General features: G+C 28.2%; 2 protein-coding genes across 2 annotated transcripts in view; both read right to left on the bottom strand.

The window, feature by feature from the left end:
• Positions 1–921: 921 nt before the first annotated feature.
• On the bottom strand, positions 922–17,367 carry LOC100163010 (NADP-dependent malic enzyme). Its single transcript, XM_001943961.5, has 9 exons — positions 17,016–17,367; positions 6,750–6,908; positions 6,495–6,676; positions 2,953–3,133; positions 2,750–2,878; positions 2,501–2,683; positions 1,885–2,253; positions 1,652–1,822; positions 922–1,580 (listed from the first exon to the last, which is right to left on the bottom strand). The coding sequence occupies exons 1-9, from the start codon at positions 17,121–17,123 to the stop codon at positions 1,341–1,343; spliced, it is 1,722 nt and encodes a 573-aa protein (XP_001943996.1). The 5' UTR covers positions 17,124–17,367; the 3' UTR covers positions 922–1,340.
• Positions 17,368–19,774: 2,407 nt separating this feature from the next.
• LOC100165091 (NADP-dependent malic enzyme) overlaps positions 19,775–22,584 on the bottom strand; it is a 7,660-nt gene continuing 4,850 nt past the window's right edge. The window contains exons 4-9 of the mRNA XM_001944232.4: positions 22,013–22,193; positions 21,621–21,932; positions 21,189–21,557; positions 20,960–21,130; positions 20,765–20,888; positions 19,775–20,708 (exon numbers count right to left, since the gene is read on the bottom strand). Of these exons, the coding sequence (XP_001944267.1) occupies positions 20,533–20,708; positions 20,765–20,888; positions 20,960–21,130; positions 21,189–21,557; positions 21,621–21,932; positions 22,013–22,193 (1,333 nt within the window). The 3' untranslated portion in view covers positions 19,775–20,532. The remainder of the gene's footprint in view (positions 20,709–20,764; positions 20,889–20,959; positions 21,131–21,188; positions 21,558–21,620; positions 21,933–22,012; positions 22,194–22,584) is intronic.

Consider the following 22,584-nt stretch of genomic DNA (forward strand, 5'->3'; position numbering starts at 1 on the left):
CTATGTCGCGCGTGTGTTAGACGAAAACAGAAAATCATGGTATCGAATCCCCTTAATAATTATATATTCTGACACTGAATACTAAATCTATCTTGTCGTTCAGCTATGTATAATACATGCAATATGCATATAGCAAGAATTTATTTTGTATTTAAGTAGCCTACTTTGTTTCTATTTCATATACACGGCAATGGATTACCTTGTTTCCATAATTAATTATTATTGATCACTCAAATAACATTATATATACAATAGTATATTGCCAAATTGAATTCTGTCTAGTGTTTTCAATGATTTTATTGAGACAAAAATACATAATAATGCACTATGTATTAACAAAGCTAAATAGAAGATCAAAGATTAATGTTCCATTGCTTCCGTTGACCGTTAGAAGCATTTCATAACTTCCCCAGCCACCATAAAAGTATAAAAGGTGAACACCTATTTTCCCAAATAAATAGTATGATCATAGTATCATATGATTGTATAAACATTTTTAATATCCATTACAAAACAAACATTTTGAAGAACCTATTTTATATTGTTAATTGTTATTGTAATATAAAAACTAATGAGAATTTGATCTTTTGACACCTCCAAAGTACCAACTAGATTCCTTTTCCTACCAGAAAAGATGCTGTTGAAGAATATTGAAGCATTTTTTCTGTTCCCAAAGTTAATGACACACATCATTGTAAAATCAATATATATTCATTGCTCCGCTTAAAACCTAAAATATTAAATAGTAAAAATTTGTTTTTTCAAAAATGTTAAATTGAATATAAAAAAAAATATTGTGTTAAGTGCTGACTGTCAATTTGGTCATGTGAATATTACATTGTGTTACCAACTTTTATCTTGTTTAACAGCCAAAAAATAATAATATAAAATTGGAAAAATTTTGTATTATATAAACACAGGTTTTCGTTTCATTATATATTGGTTTATTTTATTTTCAGAATTGCTGTATTATTAATTACAACAATATTAGGTTCTTGAGTGTGAATAATTTAATTAACAAATAAAAAGTATACAATTAAAAACAAACATAATTCTACTACTGCCGACAAACTCAAACACGCAACGAAATGAAATGTAGGTACATCACAACTTATTATAAAATGAGATAAGGTAACCAAGAAAATATAAAAACTATTCACCTACCCCCATAAAAAAAATGTCAACAAAAATTAACAACATAGTTGTTGATATTAATAGAATTACTAACTTCGTATATTTAGTGTAAATATGTTATATGATAACCTTGTCTGGGTGTAACAAAGGGCTGTAGCCATTATTGTTAGTTATTGGCTTTAAAAAAAAAAATATCAGTTATAAAATTATTGTTTTGGCCAAGCATACAATGGTGGCAACGCTGAGGAATAACTGTAATCGTATAGCTGAGCTTTGATGAATTCGATCTTGTCTTCTGGTTCAGGGAACGTACTGGCCACACCAGTTTTATATGCATAATCAATTACTTTGTCGGCAATTTTCAAAGAGCACTCTTGTATGGACTGTAATGGTGGGTATAGACTACCGTTTTCTAAATCTTCTTCAGTCACAAGTGCTGCTAATGTCTAGATAAAAAAAAATAAACATTAAGGTCACATCCAAATAATGTATTTTTAATGTCATGAATGACACATACTTGAGCAGCAATTATGAAAACTTCTTCGGATATTGTCTTGATTCCAGCACAAATAACTCCAAGTGCTACTCCAGGGAAAATATATGAATTGTTTCCTTGGCCTGGGTAGTAAGTTTTCGACTTGTAAGTGACCGGATTGAACGGTGAACCACTGGCAAATATGGCTTTGCCCTAGTATATTAATTGTACCATTAATACGATTTTAATGAGAATTATCTGTGGCTAAAACTTACACCTGAATGAGTGTACGCTTGTTCTGCAGTACATTCAGCTTTGCTGGTTGGGTTGCTCAAAGCAAAAATGACTGGATGATCATTGTATGACGATATTTCCTGTATTATTTCTTTTGTAAATACTCCACCAATAGCAGCGGCACCAATTAGTACTGTAGGCTTAACTTTTCTGATAGCTTCAGCAAGTACTTTGACAGGAGCTACAGTTTTGACATACTCCACTTTATGTCCAGTTACTCCGCCCTCAGGACGATCTTTCACTACAAGACCTTTGGAATCAAATAGCCAAATTTTCGATCTTGCTTCTTCTAAAGATGTACCTTCTTTAAGCATGGCCATCACACATAGTTCAGCAATTCCTAAGGCTGCCTGTAAATGATTTGCATTAATAAAATATTTTAAATAATTCCACGTTGAAAATTAATAAAGTGTTAGGTAGGTAGGGCTACTAGTATAAAATAAGAATATATTAATAACATTTTTGTTAATTTTACATACCAAGTATAATATTATTATATATATTAAACAATTTTTCAATTTTTCAATTTTTTCTGTCTATATGACAAAAAAATTAAAAAATGATTTATATTATGAATAATGAATATTAATTAGGTACCTCTCCAGCGCCTTGGAATAAAATCACATTGTCTGATAATCTAGTTTTAGTGATCCGGAGAGAAGCAAACAGACCAGCTAATGCTACAGAAGCAGTTCCTTGAATGTCGTCGTTAAATGTGCAATATTTGTTACGGTATTTGTCCAAAAATCGGAAAGCATTAGAATTTCCAAAGTCTTCGAACTAAAATACATATTTTGTTAAAGTCTAAGGAAAAATTTTAGAAAATGAATATAAAACGATCATTACTTGAATTAGACAATTTTGTCCATAACGTTTCACAGCAGCTTGCATAAATTCATCGATGAAATCATCATACTGTTGACCAGTGACACGTTTTTGCCTAGAACCAACATAATCAGGATCGTCCAACAATAGCTGTTGAAAAGTATTCATTAAAAGTCAAATTATAATAAACGTCAACATTTAGAGATTTTCAAACAAAAACTCACTTGAGTGTTTGTTCCACAATCGAGTGTTACTGGAAGGCATTGGTGTGGTTTGATGCCAGCTAAAGCAGTGTATAAAGCTAATTTTCCAACAGGAATACCCATTCCGTAAACACCAAGATCACCAAGTCCTAAGATTCTCTCACCATCAGTGACAACAATAGCTCTAACATCTTGTTCAGGCCTATACATACATTACAAATATTGCTATTATTATAAAATCTTCTTGTAAAAATTTAAATATAAAATCATTCATATTCTGGGTGAATTTTTTAACAGTAAAAACGAATTATTCCAAAAACTACTAACATTTTTGAAAAATAATTTAAGACAATTTGAAGGGATTACTATTTTTTTTATCATTTTGAAGTTTTTGAATTTTTTTTAATAACTGCATTTTTAATTTTATATTCTGAAGTAAAATATTTTTTTGATAATAATTTTGGCTAAAGTGCATTTTACCAACCCCCTCACAATTTTCAATTTTTTTTTCCAGGAAACTATTTTTTTTAGAAGTTATAGCCTTCCAAAGTTTGCGATTTTACATTTATGCGCTTGCAATGCTACTTGACTGCCACGCGCAGTGCCTATAACAAATTTTAAGTTTTTTTTTTTTACATATTTTAACATAGTCATTTTTTGGGTGAATAATATTATGAATCACGTCATTATTAAGGTGAAATATAGACTATAGTTGAGTACCTCGTTAAGTGCCTAATTAGACTAGGTATATTCGCCTAATTAAACAAATAATAAGTAAATAATAATATTTTTTTGAGGAAACCTATGTATTTCAAAAAGATTTCAAAAAAAATTTACTTATTTTAGTTTAACTGGCCATCGTGTCTGGCGACCGGAGCCGATAGGCGACGGGTGGTCCATTGAGTTTGAAGAATATAACCACTATATTTGTGTTACTTCAACTAACAAGGTTAGGTTTACTTTTTAGTTTATCCGTCTGTCCTACATGAGAAATGGAGTGAATATCTAATGCTGTCAAAATTTAAACTTCAAACGCTCATAAAAATGTAATTTAACTTTCCGATAGACATTACTTTTAGGAAAAAGTAGATACACTTATGAAGGATTTTGTATTAAATGGTAAAATCTTAGATATAAAAAGAAAAGTTTTTATGAATTTCTAATTCAAGTTATTTGCAAATATTCGTAATTTTTACGAAGTTTGACACAATTTGAACTTCAAACGCTCATAAAGTATTATTGTGGATTTACGCTCAACTTTTGTTTTAATATCTACTAACGACATCTTACGAGGAACTTGTATTACACTATTATTTTTTTTGATCGAACGAAATTTTTTTTATCTACATTAGGTAGGTAATTAAAAAAAACCAATAGTAATTATTGAAAATTTAATATGCCTTTCAACATGAGTCAAAATATTTTGATAATGTTATGGTGTATAGAAAATGCTAATATAAACATTCACCAAAGTTACACCAAAAACCAAATTTAGCATAAAATTTCCTTTTGTAAGGGATGTGTAAAATTTTAATTCAACAATAAATCATTGTGGCAAAAATTATAGGATAAAAAACAATTCTGAGCAAACATTTAGAGGACAGGGAATAAAAAATAGCCCCTAGGAAACAGAAAATACAGCCCAATTTGGGCTAGTAATAAAATATTTATAAGTTAGGCATAGACTCAAATCTATTCAATCATCCCAATTTTTCACCAAGTCCAGTCATTAATCGTTCACCCACCACCCTAACCAGTCCACCCCTGCGAACATTGTCAAACTGTTGGTAACCAAGGTTATACCAAACAATTGTAATATATTTACAAAAATATACAAATACATTTTTTTTTGTGTCTGTGTACACTATAAGTAGTTAAAATAATGCTTCGATTTTCAACTTCAGTATCTTGCTCGATTGGAAAGTGAATATTGCTGGTGCATTGGGGAGGTCAACATTTAATCGCCGTGAAAAACAAAAGAAAAATTAAGGAAAAACGGGAATTTTTACGCAAAATCTGTTTTCATCACTTTAAAACAAATGACCGTACATACATGAAATTTTTACTGGTTGTTTATATTTGCATTTTCTATACACGAAATAATTTTTAAAATATTTTGATTTATTTTGAACTGTTTAGGGACATTTCCAGTTTCCAACTTTATTGGTTTTTTTTCTATGAATTTTAATAAAACTTTATTTGTCGAGTAAAAATGCTTGAAAATTTAATACAAAGCTCATACTATATTGTTACATTGACATTTGAAAAATATTAAAAATTCTTAGTCACAGTTTTTTTTTATAAGGATTTAAAGTTCAAATCTTGACAAAATATGGAAAAATCACGAAAACTATCAAATAATTTTGAGTTAAGAATTCATAAAAATTTTTCTTTTTAAATCTAATATATCAAAATTTAATATAAGATGCCTCATGAGTTTGTCTACTTTTATCAAAAAAAAAACAAAAAATATCCATAAGAAAGTCAAACTACATTTTTATGAGCATTTGAAGCTCATATTTTTACAACATTGGATAATTATTCACTCGATTTCTCATGTAGTGATTTTTTTATTTTGTTGTAATTCAAAAACGAATAATTGTAGATACATGTAAATTTCACTGAATGTTTATTTTATCAATTCTTATACTTGATAAAATTTTCAAAATATTTTGACTTGTTTTGAGCTGTTTACGTACAGTTTCATATTTCAATTTTTTTATTTTTTTTTTGTATGAATATCAATAAAGTTTTATCCGTAGGGCCAAAAAATGTAAAAATTTAATACAAGGTTCCTGATATATTGTTACAATAGCAGTTAAAAAATATTAAAAATACATAGGCACAATTTTTTTTATAAGCATTTAAAGATTGAAATTTGACAATATTAACCAAATTTAAAATTGAATAAGTAATTATTTTGTAGTTGAAAATTTATATAAAATGTTCAACTTTTATATCTAAAGATTGAAAATTTAAAACAAGATTCCATGTAAGTAGTTAATTCTGTTACCAAAAAATCTAAAAAATACATAAGCACAATTTATTTTTATAGTCATTTTAAGTTCAAATTTGGACGAAATTACATGTTAAAAAACCTAGAGTAACTATTTTAGTTATTTTATTGTGATTGTATATTATTCATGAGCACTTGAAACTTCTAAAGTATACTATTATATATCTATGATAGTATCACGGGTTGTCGTTGATGTATAATGTGTTATAAGTACCTAATGGATATTGTGATATAATTAATTTGGAATTTATTATAGGTCAATTTTTTTTTTAATACCATAGATAAGTATATAATATGTCTTATACCTAGACTGACATACCGTCTCCGATCAGAATCGTTTTTCTTATACAATGATATTATATCATTGAATTCAAATTTAATACCATCCATTATACAGTGACCCACTTGTAACCTACTGTACAGCAGAGCGACATCCACTTGCCCACCTTTTTTTATAACAAGATTACCGAATTGTAATCCCCAAAAGTTTAAAATATCAAATTATTGTGACACCCTCAGCCCAAAATAGATTGATGAATTTATTTACCAGTTCTTCAGTATATCATACACATGACCGGCGTCATGGATGGATATGAATAGTCCTCTGGGTTTCTGGAAAATAAGGCCATACTTTTGACAGGCCAATCCAACGGTTGGGGTGTAAACGAGCGGCATGAATGCTTCTACGTTCTCAGCCATTACCCTGTAGAAAAGTTTTTCGTTTCTCTCCTACCAAAACCATACATTCAATTGTGTTAGTTGATAAGAACACAAGGTTTAGATCATTGTCATACATGCTTACTTGTAAACCCATTAGGTAAATGTATTTATTCAGGTCGTCACTAAAACGTTCGATATTGGCCAAGGCATGTTTAACTTGCTCGTCTTGTGTCTTAACACGTGGTGGCAGCAATCCATGAATACCCAGGGCTTGTCTTTCTTCGATAGAGAAAGCCATTTCCTAAATGATTATCTTCAATTAGCATAAGTATTTAAATGGTATATTTGAACATAGCATTTAAAATAATTTACCACTAAGTAAGTACAATATTTTTTGTAAATAAATATCAATATTTGTATTTTAGTGTTAAACAAAGAGGAAAAATAACAACAAAAAGATATCTAATATACATTAGCGCAAATAGGGGGAGGATTGGGGGGGACTTAGTCCCTATTACTACTATATATTACTAAGCAATATGGACTATATGGAGGGGGTCTTGGGTCCCCCCCCCAAAAAAAAATTTAGTCAATTCGCGCCTATGATAATATATATAGAATATAGATAATAAGTGTAAGTATGGAATTATACCACATTTCTCTTCAAAAGAAAACCTTGTATTGAAAATATATTTTTCTGTCCTGTATTGTAAATGATAATTTTCCAAAAGATTTTCTTATCTTTAACCTTTGGTGACGCTGTGGTTATTTATTTACGGGGTTATTTATTTATCTACCCCATTCTACTTTTAATATGCTATTAATTGTAAATTATTTTTGTGAATTTTCCATACTCCTTTGAATCATGCCATATTTTGGTAATTATCGTATAACCACAATAATTGTCAAAATATAACTTTTTTTTATAATATCACATACAAATTCAAAATTAATTAGTTCGTACCTACGTAACAATTATTAGGTATACCTACTGCAATATAGAGTAAAAAAAAATATATTAGTTTTATAATTTCTAATATAATAATAAACACTTGCTTACAAAACTATTAAAAATATTATTATTTGAAAGGAAAAAAATTACCCGCGCACGCAACTATGTGGTCCGATACCGGTCGTGTCACTAAAGCTTAATGATAATTTCGATGATATTATATAAACCAAAGTAAATTCAAAACAATATTTTAATTCAATTATAAAAGCGACATTTTAGTTTAATGTTATGTTAATATGTTCAGTAAAAAATTCTTCAACAACACATTTACGATAATAACTCACAATAATTTATAAATAGATTATGATATCTTTTAGTCTTAAAAATATTTAAAATCTCGAACAAACAATCGTTAAAATAAGTTGTAGGGTTGTACCCACAACAATACAACATAACTCGGAGATATATCTAATACCTACTCAATATTTTTGATATGAAATTTAATTTGTTAACAAATTAAAAATAACAATAATTAAATATTGTATATTATATAGATCAATATCTTAACTCAAATAAATTAAATTTCTAGACGACTAAGTTGGAAAACAACGAAGTTGATTTTATGGTATTGATATTTGATCTTACTGCAAGTAGGTACCTAATTATAGGTGGGTTGAACGGTGATTAGATTGTTCACCGACTCACCGTTGTGGTGAAACTTCCTAATTCTACTAGTTAACGTAAAGATACAATCATGGGTTACTTCACAATTTACAGCTAGCTTAGGTACAGCAGCTTACATAGCAGACACATATCTAATATAATTGCAAAACCTTTGATTTCTAAAACTGTAATATGATAAATGTCAGCCTAAGAACTTGTAATATTTTATAATAACGTATTAAGTAATAATAATATAATAATAATACATTTTACTTGTTCACATATTTTGTTAAAAAAAAAAATGAAAAACATTAAATTAATAAGTCTACATATGTATACATTTATTTATCATATTATTTTCTCTTTAAAATTCAATATATGGTTTTACAATTTCGTTTACATATACCCAATTCATAATTGACATTGACTAGTTAATAATAATATTATACATATTATTATCAATAGGTATATTGTATATATTCGATAATTCCTATCACTCCTTGGGTTCTATACGCATATATTACTAATAGACTGCCGAACATCAATTTACATTAAATCGTATTTAATTAATAATAAAAGTTTAAATAATAAATATGTTTTTAAAGTATACCCGCGGTACATTTTAACATTAATTAATGAAGTAAAAAGGTTAACATTCAAGTTCGAACAAACAGTCAATGATAGACATAATTGCATAAATAAAATAAATGAAAAATATTTATGTTATAACTTTTTATTTTTTGCTATCTTTATTAATTATATTATATATTTTTATGTTGCTATTAATCTTATGTGCATCGTATATATATTTATTTAATATAACATTATTACATTAATTATTATATAAGTTCGTCTATTATGTTTTTTATATAAACGTACAATATTACAATGTATTTATATTGTATAATAATTTAATGTCAAATTAAAAATCAATATTGTATGAAATGCTAGTATGACACAAAATCTTTTTTTTTTTTTGTTAATCCATAAAATTAATTCAGGAATGTTAAAAAGAAATTACTAGACAGAAAATGCAATTTGTGTATAAGGCAACATTATAATATGTTTTATTTTTTAAACAATAAGGCAACATTATTTTCTTCATGTATAGATTGAAGACATTAGCTCTCTTTTTATTACGCCATAATACCATAAATACACAATAACAACAGGTAGGTTATTATAATGGGTTAAAAATGAAATGCATAAAAGTGAATGTATGGATATTATTAGGTACCAAGTAGGTCCGCGATTAAGATAAAATAAAAACGGTAACTACCTACACCTTTTTAAATATGCAGCAGGTAACAACAACAATACAATATGCATGTACGCTGCTGACCAACTTTACTGCTCTGGGGCTTAAAAACATCGACTTTATGTACCTACCTATACCTATTATAAATTTGCACTATATTATATTATAAAACCATAATTTATGCCATAGGAAAGTCTACCTTACACATACAAATATATAATACGGTGGCAGCATTGTGTATAAAATAATATTACAAAAAACCAATAAGCTAACGTGTTTTTACTTATTAGTTATTAATAATTAATGAAGAACATAATATTATAACCGTTCGATAGTTATAGGTATCCGAAATTTATAAATATAGAGGTTATGACTCTGATATTTATGTCCAACGTGTTGATATTATATCATTCATGGTAGTAATTGGTAAAATATTGAGTCCGTGACAGTGCAATGCACACAAAATTTAAATATGTGTTTTAGCGTAAGGTATGATACGAACGACATTGCGTTTAATATATTTACGGGTTAAAGAAGAACATTTTTAATAAATCAAGTAACGAGAGGTGTATCATATTTGCCTTTGTAATGCCCTTGTGGCAATGACACTGACCTCTGAACTACATACGTCCGTCAAAATATTATCCCATGCCACCAGAAGTCTGAGCTCAGAGTAGTACATTAATGATACACATCTATAATGATATATATTATGTATTATAATACGTTTTAAGTTTTCGAAATTACATTCTAATCGATTTAGTACTTTCGTAGTGTAACCGATAACATTTCGTACTCGTAGTGCATATGGTACCTATATTAGGCATGTACATATTTAGGTATAAACGAGTCAAAAGAATATAATATAATATATTTAACCAAGGCGCAGGTTATTATATAATTTAAAACTGCATGTTTGATGATTATTCGAAAGTTTGAAAGCTTTAACCATATCAAACGAGTAAAATTCGTCAAAATTTATGAGGATAGCGTCAATTATAATATTATATGCTACCTATAAGCAATACCTAAGCATTTATGTTAGCACAATCGACCAATTCAATTCACATTTTGATTGTATAAATGTATAATACTCGATTGATGATTAACTTAATTTAAGTCCATATTTTAATAATACGTATAATCCTGGAATTGAAAACGATTTTATGATTTATTTAATATTTAAATGTTTTGAATTTTACAAAGGATTATAATATGCCTCGGTATATTAAGTCACGTAATAGGTCACGGGGAGGTTAATTAATTATTGAGTTTAATTTTAATGAATAGCATATTAAATTCCTTATCCCTAAACGACCTAAGCACAACAATGGTTATAAGTAATTGTTTTTTTTATAGACATCTGTAAAATAATAACAATAACAACGATAAAGATAAAATAATAATACACAATTTTCAAAAATGTAATTAAATTCACTTGCACCTAAGTCATATTTACTCATATCGAATATTGATTATTAAAATGTAGTGCATTTTTGCATAAAATTAGTTAAAATCGATGTTTTAAAATTGTAGTCTGACGCGATCGACAAAAGTCAAAGTATTTTTTTTCCAACATGGACCATAATGATATAGTACCTATACCTACGGCTATAATACATAATATAACAAAATAAACTATGTATTATCAAGAGAAATATAGTTGGTACATAAATTACTTAACCATTTTAACAATCAATGATAGGTCTGTTACCGCTAAACAATACCACTGTAAAATAACATAATATCCAAATTACATATCTAAATTTAAAAAAAAAAACTTTAAAGTAACTAGAAAATAAATCTTTGATAGAAACATACGCATACCTATTATATATATTATACGACACGCACATAATAGACGACTCTATATACTTTTAAAAACAGGCAAGGTCGTCGTCATACACATTACCTATATAGGCCATATATAGGTAATATAATATATTGACTACAGTAGTTGTGTACAGGTTTTATTATAATAGATGTATTTTCATGACTAATGTCCCGAAGAGAGGGTATTTATTAGTAAGCATTAATATTCAATGGAGTTATTAATTCAATGCCTATTGGTAAAAATAGCATTAAATAATAAATTATATTTAAAAACGCGGAGGAAATCGGTTAGTGTATAATGAAGAAAACCGTCAATATAGAACATACTTTATTTACATTTTGACGAGTAAAACCGTTTCATTACCTATAGAATTAGGTTTGAGCACAATATAAATCACATCATTCCGAGTTTTAACAACACATCTAAATCCATAAAATGAAATGAAAATCAGTACATAAGAAGGTTAACAGTCATTATACATTTCCTTTTCGTTCCTTTGTGTTCATTTATGCGTTCACACAGACATATAGATCACATAATAATATATTATTATATGATCAATGATCATTCTTGAACTTGCTCTCCTTTTTATTATATATATATTATGCAACAACATTATAAAAAGTCATAACTCATATCTCATAAGTCCATTATGTGTTTAGGTGTTAGATATAGAAAAATTAAATAATATAAATGTCAAGAAGAGAGTGGCACATTCATTTTTTTTTTATAAATTAATTCCGATTTTTTTGTTATTATAGCACAAGCCACTAGCCACCAGTTTATGAATTCATAACTTATGATATCTTAAAATGTTTATTATTTAATGAATAACATTATAACAAGTAAGTAGTAGCAACATTCACAAGATCCACTAAAATTTATGGAACAAGCAATAAGCAACACTAAAATGTATGGGACAAGCAATAATCAATTACTTTTTCATAATATTTCTAAATTGTATTAGAGCGTGTACACAAATTTCATTCGAAAAAAATCAAAATTAATTTTTTTTATATATCTTTAAACATACCAATCCTGATATAGTCTGATAGTCAATAATGCATACCTATCCGTTATAAATGGTAATAGAGTATGGACTAAATACAGGGGCGGACTGGGCCACTGTGCTACAATGAAATTGCACAGTGGGCCGGTGCCATATTAATATATTATGTCTCCCAGGCGGCCAGACGGCGTGGCGGGCTGGTACAAAATAATCCACCTGGCATAATATTATTATTTTTTACGATTTTTTTAGGCCCTCTTCTATTTAGAACACCTTTGTAGCAGACCAACATGATCCACTCCACTCAAATAAACTTAAAATATCTACTTATACTTAAGGGACCGCATTTTAATGCAAAATGCATTATTTTTTAGAAAGTCTTCAGCAATGCTTTTCAAGAATAAAATCCGTTTCATACATCAAAAAATTGAAAACTAAAACTTTTATTTTGCATTTTTATCAGTTTCGGCGTTTTTTGAGCAATAATTATTGTAATCTTATTAATTTTTAGTGCATTCATTTATACATGATATAGGTACATTTTTTGATTGAACTTAATTGGTACCTAGTTCAAAACATTTTGTTCCGACCATTCATAATTTTTCCATCATACTATTTATGATTTCGATACATCGGTAACGACTTTATCGATCTACAGTTTAACAGCTGTTCTAACCTGACCAATGTCAGTTGGTGCAACACCATAATTGCGTTTATTTCGTTAAGTTCGAATTTTTGTTTGATCAATAATTGTTAAAATCAATTCTTTGGTAAATATTTTACGGTATTTTTGCTATTTTCAGAGCAGTTTTGGAAAGTTTTAAGTACATTTAATCCCGGGCCCGTGGTTGTAAACGCATAAACAATAAACATTGAACTACTCATTCAAAATTTGATTTTAATATATCCAAGTATCTACTTCAAAAAATATACTGATTTAGAAATTAAAAATTTGTTTCAACAAGAAAATATGTAAAAAAAATAATATGGCTGTAGACAAAAAATCATTAAGTTCAGTCGCTTTAAGTAAAAATAAATAAATTGTTGTAAAGAAGTTTACTATGGTCTATGAGTTACTGACTTAAACGATTAATTATTTCTTAAACTATTGTGTATCTAGCTAAAAATATCCATCTATCTATGAAGTATTTTATAGTCTACATTCTATCTATGATTTAAAGTACAATATAAATAACAAATAAATTAATATTACCTCTGATAAATTTTAATTTTAAAAACATTTATCACTTGTTGATTATGGTGATTGGTAAGTAACCAAAAGTCAAAAATTAAATTCTAAAAATTTAGGTTGTAATAGTATAGGGCCGATTTTTTTTTTAAATGTATGGGTCCAGTCCGCCCCTGACTAAAGGCCTTCAAAGGTGTTACCTTAAAATTGGCTATTAATATAGAATAAAATATATTATACTCTCATTCAGGTTAATATAACTTTATGCGCACCAACAATTTTTATTACAAAAGCGATCATTAACCTTGTAAAAAATGCTTGTTCGGTCATGTCTTTTTTTTTATCACTTTCACCAGGAAGTTGCATTATCATGACTTATAAAATTTCTATAATTTCAATCAACAATACATTAGGTAGATATATTTTATAACTCGTTTCTAATATTGATCAAAAGAACAACACAAATCAAGAAATTATCTATAGAATTATCCTCAGAATTAACCATATAATTTGATTCTATCACATTGCATTACTAAACACATTTATTGAAAGCTGAAAGTAATAATTGTAAAATTAAAATATTTAAACTAGTTATTGTTTGTACTTTATCAAAACTCAGTTAACTTTTCATATGTATAATACAGGTAAAATTTCAAGTCATAACTCATAAGGCATAATGTACACATTAAATATGTGAATGTTGAATAGGCTTGAAAGTTGAAAGACAAGTTTTACCTTAACGTGAAAATTACAAATTCATTTTATTTAATATTTTGGTATTTTTTACATTTTCAATAAACATACTTTGAACATGCCATTATAAATTAAGTATCTCTAAGTAGTCATATATTGAATACCTACGTTAGAAAATCAATTTAACACGGAACATATGGCATTGTATTTTGTTGTATAGACATCAAACATGAATGACTTGCAATTAACTAATTATGCTTCATTGCAAATTCTAAAATATTTATATAAATTTACAATGTCAATGCCACAAATGTACCATAATGATATGATGGTCATTAAATATTGATATTAATTATAAAAATATAACGATACTTTAATTAGTAAATATGTATATATAATAAATATACATAGATACATGTAAATTGAACAAATTAAGTAATAAGATAGCAAAATCACAGTTTATTAGAAAGTTAGAATCCTAATTTACTTGACTATAATATAGTTAATAACATTGTTGGTTAGAATACACCTATATGAATTATTACGTTTGTATTATGTATTTATTACCTATACTAAGTTATGAAGTTAAGAGTTTAAATTAATTAATTTCTTGAATGAATTCCCCTTAAACGAGCATTAAGAAATTCTAAGAAAAATTAAAATGAGGTAAGACCTATTTTTTAAACTAGTTTATAAACTCAATCTACCAAAATACCAATATCAAGTTCTGTGGTTTTTTTTAAGCCACAATAATTGTATATTCTGTCCCGAGTAAAAACATAATAAGGTACACAAATAATAAGTCTCATTGCGGTTACAATAACATAAAATAAAGCAAACATAATATGCAATTATTTTATCCTTAAAAAATGTATAATAATGGCTATAAGACCTTCAAGATAACAGGTTGTCCAAGTTATTTCAAAGTAGGATTCATGATAATCAAGTTCATAAAACAAATATAGTTGTCATTATTATGTAGGTATTTACAGATCTTTTAAGTATTCAAATAAAATTATTTAAACATATTTTTTTATATTCTTATACTATTCTATATCCATTTTTTTCTTTAAATATATATATAATATTATATTCAGTTATGTATTCTAAATAATTTTTTTATGGTATTTTTATTCTTAATGCAGAATACTTCTGTAAAATATTGAAATAAAAAACAAAAAATTCTTATTTGCTCAATTATAATTTATATAAGCTACCATAGATTACTTATATATTAAATTGTTTTTTATTTATATTAGGAACAACTGAATAAGCTCCAAACAGGCCAATGGCATATGCTAAAAAATATTTATGTACATATAAAAATACCTAGGTATAATACATGGATTTTAAACTAAGTTGTATAAGTAGGCAGAATATTTTAATTAGCTTTATAAATTTAATAGTTAGAATGATCCCTTTTTTTCCCTAGGATCCAACCAAATGTGCTATAATAAAAAAATGTTAAATATACAAATAAATTTTACAATATTTAAATAAATATTAAGTTGGTATTCAAATATATATTTACGGCTACACAGAGTATTTAACAAATGATATAATATTTGTAATTTTAAATTGTTACTATAAATTTCAATTATGTCAATTATATATTTTGAACTAATAAATAATTCAATAACAAATGAACATAACATTGAATTTGTTATCAAGAGATGTTATACATTATCATTAAGGACCTACTTAATATTTTATTATAATTTACTACTAAAGTACCTATATGACACTATCTAATCCTAAAAATATTTAAAATCAAATAATAATAGTTATTATTCTGGTTATTATAATACCATGAGTGTGTAAATAATAATAACCTTTTTAAAGAATATATTATTTTGTTGATGGAAAATTTATTACTTATATAGTTATATAGCCATATTGGTAACTACATGTTATTCTTAGTTTAACAAAATTTAATATTTTACCCTCGATTTTACCTAAAAATATTAAGGGCGTATATTAAAAATTCTTAATTTATTCAATGTAGTCAATATATAGGCATAATATATTTATATATATTTTAAATCTAATTTTTACCTATTTGTAATAAGTTTTTTTTTTTTTACCAAAGAACTCCCTAAGATATAGGCATTTTTTTTTTTTAAATTTAGGTAAATCATAGGAACTTAATACAAATTACTCTTTTAAATTATTAGTTATCTACCTACCTTACGAAAATAGTTAAAATATAATTTTATTTAGTAACTAAAAGACAAATATTGCTTAAATATGATCAATTAATAAAAATAATTGATAATTTACAATTGTCAATTAAGTAGGCTATAAATAATTTGAAAAATCAAATTGATATCATAAGAAAATTACGTTACTAGTACTTACTAGAATAATACATATTATTTATTACTCATAATATAAGTTTATTCAACTTGGAAAAAAAATCATAATATTAAAAAATAAATAGGTAAACAAATTAATATTTAACTGAATAAACACTTCAAAACGTTCGATAAAAAAAATATATAAAAGTGTGGTAGATCCACATAACATGTAACACAACGTAATTTGTGTCTATATGGTTATTTTCAGTCTTTGGGGCAGGTAAGTAGTGACTATAACTATATCACTAGTGAGTTAAATTTTTGAATTTCCCGCGACCGAAAAACGCGCAACTCGCGGAATCCCCGCGCATACTGATGCGACCTCCTTTTTGCGAGACGTAACGTGACGAATCATCGTTTTTCTGATGGTTGCGAAAAAAAAACGTTGACTCTAAGTCTCAAAACCGAAGAAAAGAGTAGAAATAAAACAAAAAATATTGATGCGTTTCATACCTTGTTCAGTCGTCCATCCCTCATCTGATCCAGTCCGCTGATGGTGGCCGGCGATATGGACACGGCGGAACCCTGGGGGTACTGTCCCAAACGGTCGTACGATGACATTTCACGGGCGGCGGTGCAAGACTGTGGAGCCGGACACTTGGATACTGAAAAACCCAGAGTTTCGGAGTGACTACGGCGGCGGCAGTGAACGTGCTGGCACGGACGTCGGCAGTCGATTGAACGAGATCGCGAGAATTGCTTGCGAACTGTGGTGATTGGTGAGTGGTGACACGGGACACGCCGGATTAGCTCCCGGTGTTGTCGGTATATCAGCGGTTGCGGTCGTCGGTGAAAGGAAATCGCACCTATATAGTCAGTCGGTAGCCGGCGTTATCCCCACCGACGGTGTCTCTCACTCACACCTCTCTCAACGTCGTTCGCGGGCTGCACTGTCGTGCGAGCGTGCATGCGCGCGCTTGCCACCCCCACCCTTATAGAAGCAGGAGAGCCCTAGAGGCGGGCGAAAAATCGTTACGCCGATGTCACGGCACTTTGAAATTCGTGTTTGCCGTATCTTTATTTTATGGTTGCCGTAGACTACCGGCGAAGAGACGATATATAGGATTTATCATTTATCGGTCAAAAAATAAATTGTGCTATTAGTTTCGAAATATTTCAAATTCTCGATAGATCGCATTCGCATAGAGGACGAGCTAGAATTTAGAAAACTCCTATTTTCTTCAATGAACTCAATGAAATATTTAAATAACTAAAAGAAATCGTATCCGAACCGGAAACATGTGCAGCATGTAAAACAAATGAAATCAACCAATTATCACCAACAAATTTCTCATAAAAAAATTATCCTTACAAAATATTCTCAAAATAAAATGTGCAGAATTAGAGTCTTTTAATAATTATGATAGTGTAAAATTTATTTGCATTTTTATAATGTAATGATAGACATGGTTTTTTTCTTTGAAGTTAACTGTTTAAGCAACAAGCAGTTATTTTTAAATAGGAACATGCAAACAACGAAGGTCACCAAAATAGCTGGCACGGCAGGGTTAATAAAATCTCAAACACGCAAGTAGGTATTGAAAGGTTCCCCAAACGCCCATCCCTAAGCCATATAGACACACCGATTGGGGCATCGCCTACGTGCCACCGCATCATTCATCCATCAAAATATTAAAATCTGTTGGGTTACGATAAGTAACGACTCCGAACTCGCTGTCAATGTAGCTCGCTCTCTCACCTTTAATTAGTATAAGATGAAATAATTAAATAGTCAATGCACAGAATTGAAACTGTCATTCCTACACTCCTACTCCCGACATTACAAATTTAGTGATGTGTATTGTGTACATAATTCAATCATAATATATGTACGGTAAATGAATAATTTCCAAACGACATTTTTCGGTGGAATAAGACATTCTCCCCTCCCATATTTTTTAAAAACGTATTTGAATTTAAAATTAAAATTTTTTTTTCTAATGTCTAACGGAATAAATTTCAAAAATGTCCACATAATTATAAAATATGTATATTTTAATGTCAATTGATCATTGAAAATACGTCTCTTTGATAGAATAACAATAATTATTAATTAAAATGAATTGTGAGAAATTGTCCTACATTCTATATTTTGTAAATTACCAATTATATAAACTATTACATTTTTTTTTTTTTATCAAAAGAGAAATCACTGATTACATTACTTATATTATGTTACTTTGTTGAGTAACCCATCATTAAACTAAATTTGTTTTTCAATAATATTCCCTAGTGTATTATTTTATTTCTATTTAAGTTGACTATTAGTATACACCAGTGGCGTGTTGAACTCATTTTTTGTGAGGAGAAAAAATGTATACTAGCTACCCCCTTGATGTTTATAACAGCATTCCCAACTCAGTAAAAAAGTTTAAATTAAAAATTTACAAAATATGCGTACATTTGTAACGATTTGTATAATCGGATATGATATTTCTACGATATACCTAGTCACATAGGTGACAAGGTATTTTGTGGCAGGGGGACCACCCAACAACCAACAATTTTGAAGCAGCAATTGCTCCAAAATAATATCTTCGAAACGCCACTGGTATACACTATAGGTATTATGTTACTACATACTACTGCTCAGTTTCAACTTGCAATTAAAACTGCTTAAGCAATTAGGGAATGTACTCTAAAATATTTTATGATGGGTTCATGATATTAATTAGGGGTTTGTACTTTAAAAATTACCGCTGTTGGAAAACTAAATCTGGTACTATCACAGTACTACAAGATCAGAAACGGAAATTAATGAAATATTTGTTCACCAATCAGATGACAAGTATGATAATTTCTTAAAAGAATAATATGTATAAACTTATAAAGGAGTATTATCCTAAATGAATTATAGTTTGTCTCAACTAATTTACAATTATAACTTGGAAGTACTTATTATATAAATATATATTTTTTGAAATTGTAGCATTACTGTATAAATATTTACTAATGACTGTAAACACTAAACAGTGTCAATCTAAGACCTGGATGTCTGGTCCGCCCTAAAATAGCCTCAGGTTGTTTTTATTTCTATTGGAGCCAAAATTAATAGATTTATCCCTTTATAAAGGACCATTTAAAATTATTGTGCTAGCAGTAAGACTGACTGAACTGAACTTAAGACACTGTATCTAAATATCATTACAATATTAAAAAGTAAAATCTTAAAATATATTATCTATAAATATTGAAATAAAAAAAGTCAAGTGTTTTTAAATTAGTTAAGTATAATAAAGTTATTAATTTTATAGATGTGTCGATTCAAGAAGAAACAAAGTTAACTAATATAATAGTTAGATGTCTTAAGAGTTAAGGAGATGACTATACATAAGATATAGTAAAGAAATAATTTTACAGCTATATAATTTTATTGCAAATATATCTAATGGTTATTTAAAAATAAGTTACATAACAATGAATATAAAAACATAAAACTGTTTACTTACTATTAACAGATTTATTTTATATACAATAAATTAATACCGAATGATTTTATTTATTGCACTTAAATAATATTAGGTACACAAAAGTAGTAATTTGTATTTTGTTGTAAATACTTTTTGTGTCAATATAATGCACTGTATTATTTAAGTTGTATACATTAAATCTTTGACAAATTAGAGCTAATGGTTAAGTCATGATGTACCACTATATAAAATTATTTATAATATCTATAACCAACTTACAATAGGTATTGTTTTACAACACTTATTTAATATTATCTAAATAATAAAAATTTAGGAGCCTACATATTATATTTGAATATATGTATAATAAAAGTTAACATTTAATTAACATATCTAAATTTAAAATTTTCAAGATAAAAGCTTTAAGGTTAGTAGTTAACATAAAAATGTTGACTAGATGTTATGAATACTGTTAAAATGATTAAATAGAAATACTGAATTATAATTATTTGAAATTGATAAAATGTTTTCAACTATTTTTGAATTTGTGATTAATAATCTTAGTGTTTTTTAAGGTGATCTCCAGTAAGATCATGAATAGATTTGGATTTTATAGGTTCAGTTTCTTCTGGCCAGCTGTATTTTGGTGGAAGAGGGTTGTCGTAGTTAAAATCATACATCTGTGATTCAATAAATTTCTTTTTATCCTTTGGCTCTGGATAATGGGATGCGATTCCTACATAATAATAATTTAGTTATTATAATGGTCCAAATTAAAATAACTTTTGTTACCTTTTTCATAAGCATATTCTGCTATTTTGATTGCAATTTGTAAAGAACAATCTTTAATCAAATTTAGTGGAGGATAAATGCTGCCCCTTTCCAAATCTTCTTCAGTAACAAAATTAGCCAATTCCTAAATTTAATTGAAAATTAATGGTATATTTTTTCATATTAAATTCAAAATTTAGATGGTAATTTATATACTTGTGAAGCTATTAAAAATAAATCTTCAGTAATATGATGTATCCCAGTACTGATAACACCAAGAGCTACCCCAGGGAATATATAAGCATTGTTTCCTTGTCCAGGTGTAATTGTACGTCCATTTATAGTAACAGGTGGGAACGGTGAACCACTTGCAAAAATACAACGGCCCTAAAATGTTATGATTTGTATATAACTTGCATACATTATTTTATTTCCTATATTTTACTTGAGTGTGGGTGTACGCTTGCTCAGCAGTACACTCAGCTTTTGCTGTTGGATTACTAAGAGCAAAAATTATGGGTTTTTCACAATAAGAAGCAACATGCTCCAGCACTTCTTTATTGAAAGCTCCTGCTGCCGCGGCAGCACCAATCAACACAGTTGGTTTTATTTCCTTGGCAACCTCAAGGAGACTTTTCATAACTTTGTGATCTTTAGCATAAAATGCTTTATCACCTTGTAAGTTTCCTTCAGGTCGATCTTTTACCAAAAGACCATCAATATCCATCATCCATATTTTACTACGTGCTTCTTCTAATGAGCACCCCTCAGTTAACATAGCTCGTACAGTTAAATTTGCAATACCAATAGCTGCCTAAGTATTATACAGAAAAAATTTATATTAAAGAATATTAATCAATAAACAAATGATATTTACTTCTCCTGCTCCCAAAAATAAAAATGTTGATTCTGAAATACGTCTTTTAGTCAAACGACGTGAAGTTAGAAGACCACCAACTGCTACAGATGCAGTACCTTGAATATCATCATTGAACGTGCAATATTTATTACGAAACATATCCAAGAATCTAAAAGCATTATGGTTTCCAAAATCTTCAAACTGTATCAACACATTTTGTCCATATCGTCTAACTAAAGCTTCCATGAATTCATTAATAAATTCATCATACAAAGGTCCCAAAATACGCTTTTGTCTAAGGCCAATATACAAAGGATCTTCTAAAAGTTGCTGAAAAAATGTAATCAAACACAAATATAAAAATTATTAAATTAGGGAATTATATTATACAATATTAATGTAATGCTAACTTCATTATTGGTTCCCACGTCCAGTGTTATTGGTAAACATTGATGAGGTTTGATTCCTGCTAAAGCAGTATATAATGATAATTTACCAACTGGTATACCCATACCACATGCTCCAAGATCCCCTAGGCCAAGAATACGTTCCCCATCAGTTACTACTATTGCACGAACATTTGGTTCTGGCCTGTATCCCAACAAAAAACATTTGAGCAAGTGTTAATTTTATAATATAATATTATAAGGGCCAGTTGCACCGTCTACGGTTAAACTTCGATTAAGCTTAATCAGCTGATAACAGATATTTAACCGGGCAAATTCGGCCGATTAAACTCCGGTTAACTTTAATCAGAGACGGTGCAACTGGCTCTAAATAATTGAATAGAACTAGTATTAATATAAAATACTAATAAAAAAAAGTGGGTCTTGCTTTGCGTACAGCAAAAGTAGATTAAAGTGGGTCACTGTAATATATGGTGTTAAATTTTAATTGAATGATATAATACCATATTATATTTATTATTACTGACAAGTCAGTCATCCTATGATATATTACTAAGTATACAGCATGTCCCAGA

This window comes from Acyrthosiphon pisum, chromosome A2, assembly GCF_005508785.2.
Source record: "Acyrthosiphon pisum isolate AL4f chromosome A2, pea_aphid_22Mar2018_4r6ur, whole genome shotgun sequence".
Taxonomy (NCBI): Eukaryota; Metazoa; Arthropoda; class Insecta; order Hemiptera; family Aphididae; genus Acyrthosiphon; species Acyrthosiphon pisum.

What these genes read in the sequence shown, in the direction of transcription:
- LOC100163010 (XM_001943961.5), bottom strand. Translation starts at nt 17,123, where the DNA reads ATGTCATCGTACGACCGTTTGGGACAGTACCCCCAGGGTTCCGCCGTG. An exon ending in GGGATGGACGACTGAACAAG is followed by an intron (nt 6,909 to 17,015) that starts GTATGAAACGCA and finishes ATAATCATTTAG; the next exon opens with GAAATGGCTTTCTCTATCGA. An exon ending in ATTGTGGAACAAACACTCAA is followed by an intron (nt 2,879 to 2,952) that starts GTGAGTTTTTGT and finishes ACTTTTCAACAG; the next exon opens with CTATTGTTGGACGATCCTGA.